The sequence below is a fragment of the Myodes glareolus genome, chromosome 2 (genome assembly GCF_982192425.1).
Source record: "Myodes glareolus chromosome 2, mMyoGla1.1, whole genome shotgun sequence".
NCBI lineage: Eukaryota > Metazoa > Chordata > Mammalia > Rodentia > Cricetidae > Myodes > Myodes glareolus.
This window is the reverse complement of record NC_142027.1, coordinates 92,503,096-92,513,957: the sequence shown is the minus strand read 5'-3', so window position 1 is coordinate 92,513,957 and position 10,862 is coordinate 92,503,096. Positions and strand designations below refer to the sequence as shown.

At 50.0% G+C, this 10,862-nt stretch overlaps 1 protein-coding gene across 7 annotated transcripts in view; it reads right to left on the bottom strand.

Annotated features, from left to right (window-relative positions):
- Positions 1–1,863: 1,863 nt before the first annotated feature.
- Pnpla6 (patatin like domain 6, lysophospholipase) overlaps positions 1,864–10,862 on the bottom strand; it is a 29,574-nt gene continuing 20,575 nt past the window's right edge. For 5 of the 7 annotated variants that reach the window (XM_048429039.3, XM_048429040.3, XM_048429041.3 and 2 more), the window contains 11 exons: positions 10,501–10,683; positions 9,828–9,946; positions 9,279–9,435; positions 8,848–8,964; positions 8,693–8,762; positions 8,131–8,247; positions 4,585–4,886; positions 3,763–3,879; positions 3,475–3,571; positions 3,240–3,349; positions 1,864–2,169 (listed from right to left, as the gene is read on the bottom strand). In XM_048429039.3, the coding sequence (XP_048284996.1) occupies positions 2,095–2,169; positions 3,240–3,349; positions 3,475–3,571; positions 3,763–3,879; positions 4,585–4,886; positions 8,131–8,247; positions 8,693–8,762; positions 8,848–8,964; positions 9,279–9,435; positions 9,828–9,946; positions 10,501–10,683 (1,464 nt within the window). In that variant the 3' untranslated portion in view covers positions 1,864–2,094. Of the gene's footprint in view, positions 2,170–3,239; positions 3,350–3,474; positions 3,572–3,762; positions 3,880–4,584; positions 4,887–8,130; positions 8,248–8,332; positions 8,450–8,692; positions 8,763–8,847; positions 8,965–9,278; positions 9,436–9,827; positions 9,947–10,500; positions 10,684–10,862 lie in introns of all 7 variants that reach the window. The other 2 variants (XM_048429045.3, XM_048429038.3) reach the window with 1 other exon arrangement.

The following is a 10,862-nucleotide window of genomic DNA, read 5'->3' as shown; positions in this document are numbered from 1 at the left end:
GGCTGGAGAGATGATGGCTCAGCAGGTTAGGAGCATTGCTACGTTAGCCTATGATTTGAATCCAAATCCCCAGAAATCATGAAAGTGGGGAATGGGCAATAGAACACTTGTAACCCCAGTGCTATGGAAGGTGAGACTAGAGAATGGTTGGGGCTTACTGGTCACCAGCCTAGCTCCATGTTCCATGACAGATTCCGTCTCAAGGAAATAAGACAGAGAGTAATAAAGTAGGACACTGTATGTCCTCCTCTGGCCTCTGTATGTGCACAAGTGCCATGCGCACATACACAGACAGACAGACAGACACACACACACATACACTGGTTCATTTGATGCACTGTTTATTTCCCAAGGTCTCTTTCACCAGGCCCTAAAGCTTCTCAGACTTTCCACTCTCCCACCTGGTCCAGCCTGTGCTAAGGCCTTGACTGACGTGTCCCGGGATCTAGGCCCAGGCTGTGGCCCCACACAAGTAATATCTGATGATGCATGTGCCATAGCCATGTCCCTACTGTGATTTCAGTGTGAAATGTCCCCCCAGACCCACCTTTGAATAGCTTGATCTCCAGTGGGTGGAGCTGTTTAGCAAGATTGTGGAAGCTTTAGGAGGAAGTGCGCCCCAGGAGTGGACCTTGAGATTTTGTATCTCAACCCCCTTTCTACGTCTGGTCTGCAGATACAATGTGACCAGACAGCCACCATGCTTCCTATACCATTATGGACTATACTCTCTGAAATGTAAATCGCCCCCCAATCCTCCTTCCCTCCCTCAGGTGGCTTCTTGTCAGGTATCTCTTTACAACAGCAACGGGAACAACTAAGACCTCTAGAGATCTACAGTCACTTTCCGTTACCGGTTAGAGGTTAGATTGTGGACTCATTTTGCCTCCAAATCAGTCTGGCTCAATGGCCTAAGCTGGAACAGTAAGCAAGAATCTGAGACAAATCTCAAGGTCCAGGGGGAACAGGTTCATTTTGGGAAACTATTTCTGAGCACACAGTAGGAACAATGCTTAGAAGTCACATTTAAAAAATAATTTTTTTTCCCCACTGCTAGGGATAGAACTCAGGGCCTTGCATATGCTCATCACAGGGCAATGCCCTCAGACCCTCACTGGGTGCAGGGTGGTTCTAGGCAGGCTCTGTACTGTTCTGTGGACCTACCCTCTTTACTTTTTATGGCAATATAAGGTTTCAGTAAGTTGCCTAGGCTGACCTTGAACTCCCTCTGAAGCCTAGGCTGCTCTTGAACTTGGGACCTCCTGAATCGGCCTACTGAGTACCTTGGGATGACAGTCCTTCACCACCAAGCTGGGCTGAAAGGAGATTTCCAGAAAGCCCTGTCTATGCTCATGTCTTGAGCAGAAGTGGTGATCTATCCTGTAGGGCTGTTTGTAGTGTATACTGTCACACAGAGCCCCTGCACACAGTAGCACTAACTGAGGTGCATAGGCCGTGGGAACTTTTTATTGTTTTACTTTGCATAAGTATGTGTATGAGAGGCAGTATGTACACAAGAGTGCAGAAACAGTAGGGGGTCAGAAAAGGCCACCAGATCTCCTACAGCCAGTTGTGAGTCACTTGGAAGGGGTATTAGGAGTCCAACTCAGCTCCTCTGCAAAAGCAGGCCACTTTGTGCCCCTTCTTTAGCAGCTGTGGAAATTCAATAGGGAAACTAAGGGGTACCTGAGACACCCTGGGAGCATCCACAAGCCAGGCAAGAAGGGACTGTCTTGTCTGGAGCCAGCACGCCCATATGTGGGTTGCCACTGCAGTGGAAGAAGTTACAGGCGCCTTCAGATTCCACCCTGCATGCTGAACAATGTGAGGAGCCCCTGAAACCCAAAGAAAGGCCCCGGCTGCTTCCAAAGGAGTAATAGTTTATTGGGGGTTAGGTAAAGTAGTTGGTCAAAGGTCATCAGTGCAGTTCTGTCCTCCCTTCCGGGATGGCAAGTCAGTCCAGTGTGTGGGCCTTGGAGCCAAGGGGGAAGGGCCCAGGGAGTGTCACAGTATAGCAGCAGGAATAGGGGTGTGAGCTCCCCCTCAGGCCCACCCACATCCCAGTCCAGAAACAGGGGTCCCCTGTCAAGGTCCTCAGGCATCTGCCACTGAGCTGGGGGTCTCCTGAGGCAGGAAGCGTCGCTGCCGGAGCATGGACTTTTCCTCCTCCTGTAGGGACAGGCAACACATGTGTTATCCGGACCAGGTGAATGCCACCCACTTTGTGGCATCTACATGATCATCACAAACAAAACTGCCCAACCATCACCACTCAAAACCAGTTTCATCCCGGGTTTTGCTTGATAAATGTCACCTCGGAGACAACCAGTTTGTGCATCACGACACACTGCCTGTCCCAGGGACACTAACACATTCTGATGGTTAATTTTATTTGTCGACTTGACACAATCTGGAGTACCCTGGGAATGGAGAGTCTCAATAAGGAAGTGTCTAAACCAAGTTGTCGTGGGAAGAGGTGCCTACTGTGGGTGGCACCATTCCCTACTCAGGGCTATACAGTGGGGAGAGTGAGCAGAGTGTAAGCATGCATTCGCCTACTGCTGTCTTCTGACTGCAGACCTAATATCATCAGTTTGCCAAGCTCCTGCCTCCTCGTCTCCCCTGCAAAGACTGAATGTAACCTTGAATTGTGTGATAAGTAAACACTTTGGAGAGTATTTTGTCATAGCAACAGACCTGAAATCTATGTGGGTTTAGTCTGTCAGTCCCAAGGCATGAATCCCTGCATCTTCAAACTTGTGCTCTCATGCCACCCAGCACCACCCTCTGATGTGGGATTCCCCTCCGTATGAGGTGAATACCATTGGTTAATAAAGGAACTGCTTTGGGCCTACAGCAGAATTATAGGGAAACAGAGCTAGGTGGGGAAAACTAAACAGAATGTTGGGAGGAAGAAGGGCGGAGTCAGAGAGAAGCCATATAGCCTCTGCCTGAGACAGATGTGCTGAAACTTTACCCGGTAAGCCACAGCCACGTGGTGATACACAGATTAATGGAAATGGGTTAAATTAATATGTAAGAGTTAGCCAATAAGAAGCTAGAGCTAATGGGTCAAGCAGTGACTTAATTAATATAGTTTCTGTGTGATTATTTCGGGACTAAGGGGGCCAGGGACCAACAAGCGGCCTCCTTACTACAACCCTCCAAGACTTCCATCAGTACTCTCCAATCAGTGGCACATGCGATCTGCTGGGGACGTCAGGAGTCCTTGGACTTACCACCTCTGAGGCGGTGCTAGGGCTGGCACCCTCTGGGGAGCCTCCTTCATCCCTTGAGCACTCAGGTCCTGCATCTTCCTCATACTCGGTCAAGCAATCTGATTCCTCCCCTGGGATGGGAAATGCAGGGTACAGGTAAGGAGACATGGACTGCAGGCTGGTATTTCCGGTCATGCATGCTTCCCATCTCCAGGCCCAGCACCCTCAACTCTCAAGAGTTCCTTCAGCCCCTCACCATCAGCACAGCCGTCAGAGACGTAGCTTGTTGGAGGCTCAATCCGGGACACGATTTCAGCCAAGTCAGTGAAGCCAGAGCTTGGGAAGGCGAGTATCTGTGGGGTGGGGTGGGTGAGGCTTTGGAAGTGGGGGTGATCTAAGGGGTCTTAAGAGCTCAGAGGGGACCCGGAGGTAGTCCCTGAGACCAGAGGGGCTCAGTAAAACTCAGGGATGTACTGGATAGAGGAGCTTGGGGTTCTGGAATCTCTGAATAAGATTGGCCTCAGCAAAAGCATCGAAGGCTTACATCTGCACGGCGACTTTCATTAAGGTCTGTAGACCGCCGGTCTGTGAGCATTTTTTCAATGACTTCACCACGGGTCCAGCCTCCAAACACAGCCTTCCCATATTGGTAACCCACATCCTGTAAGACACAAGGAGACTGGAACTATATCTGATACCAGTCCCTGCCTCTGCATCTACACACAGCTTCCTTCAGTATGCCTTACGTGCTTGAGTTCTGGGAGAGCAGACATCTGGATTAAGTCTATTACACATGCCTGCCCATCGATTTCCAGTTGGTATCCCTGTCAGACATTACCAGCCAACCTCTTCACAGTCTTTCCCACTCAGCTCCATGCGGTATTTCAAGTATCAACTCACACCAGATGGCAATGTGCAAAATTATTTTCAAGGTCTGCAAATATGGAGTCTATTTGTGAATAGTGTCATGTCCCATGTCCACGGTAGACATTAGTCCATTACGGTACACCCTTCCAACGATCACAGAAGGGTATCAGACATTTTAACATGGGGCCTCTGGGGAGCAACTACTGATCAATTTCAAGTGACGCGAGCCAGGACATGTTTTGCAGGGTCAGTGGTATACAACATACTGCTACATACTACTCTCTCCAGACCCATGGCAGACATTACTAACCGATCATTGCTTTCATTCTCCACTCATTAGAAATGGCTTTAGAAACCACTCCACAGTGCTTCAGGGAGTGCAGCTGGCACATAACAAATTTAGTGCAAACGTAGACTACACACAGGCATATCCACATTGCATCTACTGCAGACATTACTGTTCAATCGCCGATCAGCTTCCCACAGCCCCCCTACTCACATAGATCTGGTCAAACTTTCCAAAGTCCATGGTCTTGAAGCAGTCGATGGACGGACGCAGGTACTCGCAATAGGAGCTGGACTTGACGACTTCCAGCTGCCGCACACACGACACGTATGCCAGGCGGGACTGGATCTCAGCCATGTCTGGAACCTTCACCTTCTCTGCCCAGGGGTTTAGCCGTTTCCACAGCAACCACCAGCCAGACAGGCTGTCCCCATAGGTGCTGAGATCTGTCTCATCCTGGCTTCCCACGTCGATGGCAATGACTGTTTTGGCCCCCATGCTGCGGGCGATGTCCGCTGTAGAGCCAAGAGGTCAGCAGCCACTCCCAACAGGGGCCCAGCAGGGCAGGGATGTCCAACCCAGTCCCCAGATACCACAATATAATATTAGGGTGGGGTGTGGGAGGGTGCATGCAAATGAGATGGTGCCATGCAAATGACACGGACATTTATGCAAATGAAGCCAAGGGGAGAAGATGGTTCGGTGAGTATAGCAGTTATGTCTGTGGCTGTCTATCTGCATGTCTGTGTATTCCAGAGACAGTCTTGTAGGCAATCTCAGCCCAAGGAAATTCCTAACTGTGTAGCTATCTTTGAGTTTGTTTCTGGGTATGCATGTCACCTGCACATGCCTGCGTCTCATGTCCCTCTAGCCTGAGTACTTATTGGAAGCAGTATGTCTGTCTATTGCCTGCATCTCTGGCTAGGCCTGTGTAAATGTGTGTCAGCAAATGTCCATCTGTGTGTGTGCTGTGTGCAGGCTGGAGGTCAACAATGAATGTCTTCCTCTTGGCACCTTAAAAATAAAAAAAGATTAGGCCAGGCAGTGGGGGTGCATGGCTTTAATCCCAGCACTTGGAAGGCAGAGACAGGTGGATCTCTGAGTTCAAGGCCAGCCTGGACTACAGAGTGAGTTCCAGGTCAGCCAGGGCTGTTACACAGAGAAACCCTGTCTCAAAAACAAACAAACAAAAAGTTAAAAAAGATTTATGTGTGGATGTGTGTGTGCCTGTGTGTGTTTATGTGTATTTTTGTACAGTGCCCCCAGAGGCCAGAGGAGGCATGGAAGTCCCTGGAGATGGACTTAGAGACAGTTATGAGGATGTGGGTGCTGGGAACAGAATTCAGGTCCTCGGCAGGAACAGTGCACGCTAACTGCCAAGCCATCTATCCAGACCTGTGTCTTCTTTTTTGAGTCAAGGTCTCCCACTGAACCTGGAACTCACTCATTTCACTAGACTGGCCAGAGAGCAAGTCCTAGGAAAGCCTCCTGTCTGCTTCCACCCCACAGTGCTTTTGTATGGGTACTGGGACGAAGTTCACGTAATTATGGTTGTATCATCAACAGTCATTTTTCCAGCCCATATATGTCTGCATATCTAAGTGTGCTGGTCTCCTGTAGGTCTGTTAACATGTGTTCCACGCAAGGGGTTGTGGCAGTGTTTGTGTGTCTAGCACACTTACAGCACTGGCCATTGTTAACACATACTCCATGTGAGGGTTGTGGCAGTGTTTATGTGTCTAGCACACTTACAGCACAGGACCATGAGAAAATGATTTCAGTCCTGCCCTGAGTTTTACCCTTGCACTATGACAGAAACTGCAGATAAGAGATAGATCAAGGGCCATGGCTCTCCCAATAAAACATTATTTTAAGTCAGGCTCCTACCTATAACCCTAGCACTTAGAAAGTGGATGTAGGAAGACTACAAGTTCAAGATCATTCTCAGTTATGCGGTAAGTTGGAGGGCAGTTTAGGTTTAACAACAACATCAACAAGCAGGCCCAGTGAAGTGGCTCAGCAGGTAGGGACATTTACTAAACCATGATGAGCGGAGTTCAACTCCCAGGACCCACATAATGGAATGAGAAAACTAACTTCTATAAGTTTGTTCTCTGACTACCACATGTGCTGTGGTATGTGTGTGCATGCTCACACACAAATAAATAATATGTAGTTTTAAAAAAATCTTTTATTCATAAAGCCAAGTGCGGGCCCAGAAGCATATTGTGTGCTGTAGCTGGCCATTTCCTGGTCTATGAGACTGGAGTGTACATTTGGAGAGTGATTTTATTTTTATTTCATTCATTCTTTTTTGTTTTTGTTTGTCGAGACAGAATTTCTCTGTATAGCCATGGCTGTCCTGGGAACTCAATCTGTAGACCAGGCTGCCCTCGAACTCAGAGATCTACTCAGACTTCTGAGTGCTGGGATCAAAGAGGTGTATAACCACCACCCAGCAAGAGAACGGGCTGTTTTTCAGAGATGCACACTCATTCACCTCCCATCTGTCCTTGTGAAGTCAGTGGGCATGCTGCGATGTAGCTTGGCTAGTACCGTGTCTGCACAGCACAAAGTAAGACCTGGGTTCCATCCCTAGCACCATGTAACATTTGGCATCCCAGCAGCCCAGAAGTAGAGGAAGGAAGATCAGAAGTTCAAGATCATCCTTGACTACCTATCAATTTTGAGGCCTGAAAAACTTTTGCTTGGTCACATAGCACCTTACTCTATCTGCGTGTCTATGCACACATATTCCATAGAGTGTGCAAGACAGGTGTGACTGAATATACTGGTCAGAGTGGATAAATTATATCTCAAGCATGTGTTTATTCATATATGTGCATGTGTCCTACCCATGTAAGCACCCGAGACAGCAGGCGTGTGTGGGAGCTGGTGTGCATTTGTAGAAGTGCATTCTATACATATTTTCATGTGTAACTGTGCACCACTCCTTGGTCCTCATGGGTGCACCTCTCGGTGTCCACTGTAATACCTGACAATGGAGAGGCACTTCATTTGTCTATTTACACACAGGCTTGTCTGGAACTTGCTTTGTAGGTGAAAATGACCTGATTCCTGACGCTCCTGAGTCCTGGAAAGACAGGTGTGCAGTATCACACCTGTTTGTGTGAGCAGGAGGTAGAATGTAGAGTTTCCTTACACTAGGCAAGTTCTCTGCCAACTGAGCTATAGCCCACTTTTAACAGTATGTGCATATATTGAGAGTGGGTCTCATGTAGCCCAGGATGGCCTCAGATTCACTATATAGCTAAGGATGGCCTTGAATTTCTTTCTTCTTCTTCTTCTTTTTTTTTTTTTTTGTTTTTGTTTTTGTTTTTTTTTGTTTTTCCAGACAGGGTTTTCCTGGAACTTGCTTTGTAGATCAGGCTAGCCTCAAACTCAGAGATTCACCTGCCTCTGCCTTCTTAGTGTGTAACCGTTGCTAGGTGGGCTTGAACGTCTTATCATCCTGCCTCCACCTTCCAGGTGCTGGGATCACAGCTGTGTTCTAACATGCCTGATGTGTGTACTTTTTAAATGTTCATGTTACTGCCCACATACACTCACATATCTGTTTGGATGTATGAGTATATGCACGCATGTGTGTTGGTCTGCATCTCTGTGCAGGCTGTGTGTGTCCTCCTGAGCTTGTCCATCCACACGTATCAGCCCCTTCAAGTCTGCATGTGCAGGAGTCAGCGTGGGCATGTGCCTGGTGACAAACGTCCATGCAGATGTGAGTGGGCAGCCACTTGCCTGGCAGGTTGTTGATGTAGCCACCGTCCATGAGCAGGTGCCCATCCTTCGGGTCGCACAGCGGGGGCAGGTAGCCTGAGAGCGTCATGCTGGCACGCACATACCGCCACAGGGAGCCTGCCCGGTGGGATACACAGACACAGACACGCACAGACACGCTCAGACACACTTGGAGGCCCGGCCAGCCCGTGGGCTCGCTGACCTGGAACGTTGTTAACGTAACACCCGTCCACCAGCAGGTGCCCATCCTTGGGGTCGCACAGCGGGGGCAGGTAGGGACAGTAGGAGGCACTGGCCCGGACGTAACGCCACACGCAGCCTGTGGGGGATGGCGGGAGGGGGTGAGGTGCCCGACAAACCTCCCAGCTCCCCACCCCTGGAAATGGACATACCTGGGGCCTTCGGGACATTAGTAGGTGATGGTTAGTGGTCGTGGACAGGCCCAGGTGGACGGTCACTTGTGTTAACAACGTCCCAGACGCTCAGCTGCCCCTCCCCTACAGCCCACCCACTCATAGCTGGCCAGCATGGTTGTAGCAGGGCCAGGCAGGATGGCACCCACCATCTTTGTGGACACGCATGGCCGAGGCAGTGATGTCTGTGGTCACATTGAAGTAAGGCAGCCACAGGTCCTAGGAAGGGGCAAAAACTGAGGTAGAAGCAGAAGAAAACCCATGGGAAGAGACACGCAGGGCCAGGTGTGGGGGATGGACCTACCTCAATCTGCTTATCCTGGAAAACACGGTGGATACTTCGATTAAACGCTGAGCCAGTAAACATGGAAGTGACAGGATATGTAAGGTCCAATACGGGCTCCAGGACAGAAGTCATGCTCTAGGGATCAAGAGGTCAGAACGACTTGCTTAGAATCACAGAGACATTATTGCTCCAGGAACTGTCAGGTACACACAGGGATTGAGTGTTACTTGGTACCGTGATGGCTCTACCTGGAGTATGGGGTTAGAGTCATTGGCTAAGAAGTCACAGAAGGGTCATCCGAGGTCCCAGTGATATTTCTGAAAGGATCTAGCCAGAATCTCCAGAGCACGGGAACCTGCCCACACTACCAGATCAGGCTATGGTATCATCACAGGTCTCCCTGCCCTTGGGGCACCGAAACCCCATCTCCTTATACCCATAAAACACACCTTGGCCCATTCCCGGGCTCGTTGTTTAGTACGGCTGGCACTGCGTTCCTCTGCATACAGGGCTCCGATGAATGAGCCGATAGATGTGCCACCCACAAGGTCGACTGGTACCCCTGCCTCCTCTAATGCCTTCAGCACCCCAATATGTGAGCAGCCTCTGCAGAATGGAGGGAACCCAGTGACAAACTGGGGAGCTGCTAGGACCTGTCCCGAGGAATTCTGCTCCCACTTCCCCTTCTGGCAAAGAAAACTATGACCAGGCTGGGCAGTGGTGGCGCACGCCTTTAATCCCAGCACTCGGGAGGCAGAAGCAGACGGATCTCTGTGAGTTCGAGGCCAGCCTGGTCTACAAGAGCTATTTTCAGGACAGGCTCCAAAGCTACAAAGAAACCCTGTCTCGAAAAAGAAAAAAAAAAAAAAAAGAAAAAAAAGAAAAGAAAACTATGACCAGCTACCAGGCTATGGGGGCTCTCCTAGGTAATAAGCTCTACCCATTTTAGGATTCCCCAATAAGGAAGCTGTGTTTTTGAATATGACCCTGTCCCTTACCTGGCTCCGCCTCCACCCAGCACCAGGGCAATAGTGTTTCCTGTGAGCACCCGTGCTAAGCGGGAGAAGTCGCTGTGGCGGTCTGCACGCCTGGAGAAAACCTTCTCATACAGTTCATGCTGGGATCCAAGAGAGAATAAAGATGCATTAGAGTTGGGTAATAGTGACCAGGTCTAGGGGATCACTCAGGCACATGCTGGTCTTTGCTATCTATCCCCCCGCTTGGTCCAGACTCTGTCTTAGCTCCCTAAGTCTTGCTTCTTCTAGACAGAGGAGGGTGTGCCTCCTAGGTCCCTTACTCTGCCAGAGCCCTGGTCAGTTATGAAGCACGCTGTACCCCTAAACTTCAACCTTAGGCAGATGAGATCTCCAAACTTCACCCATAAGCAGAAGAGGACATGACATCAAGTTAGTCCACAGGTGAAGGGCTGTGTCCACAAACCTCAACCCGAACCAGCAGAGGGCGCACCATTAAGGGCCCTCTCCACGCCATGCCCAAACCTCAACCCCAGATAGAAGAGCAGTTACTCAAGTTCTAGCCCCTCTGGAAAGGGAAGTAGCCCCCAAACTACACCTGCAAGAAAGTGTACCTCCTAAGGCTCTTATTCACACCACACCCAAGCCCCACCCCTTAGGTAAAAGATGGAGTCCTTTTTCAGGTTCCAGCCCTCACCAGTTTAGCTGGGCTTCGACGTGAGAAGAGGCGGCGGGGGCAGCGCAGGTGCAGGTGCCCTGAGCACCAGCTGCGCATGTTGAGCCACTCCACTGTGCGCGTGGGACCCGGGCCTTCCTCCCGGTGCAGCAAAACCAACTGCTTCAAGGCACGCACGGCAGTGTTCTCCAGCATCTGCTCCAGCTGTGGAAGACAGAGTCAAGTGGAGGTCACGGATTCCTTCTCTATCCTCTAACCTCAGTTCCATCACAGAACGACACTGTGAGAGTGTACACGGACTTAGACAGGCACAGAAGGGAAAGGGACGGGATCCTGAGGGAAGGACTGGAGGGGGGCGGGGAGTGTGTATTGCGATACATAGT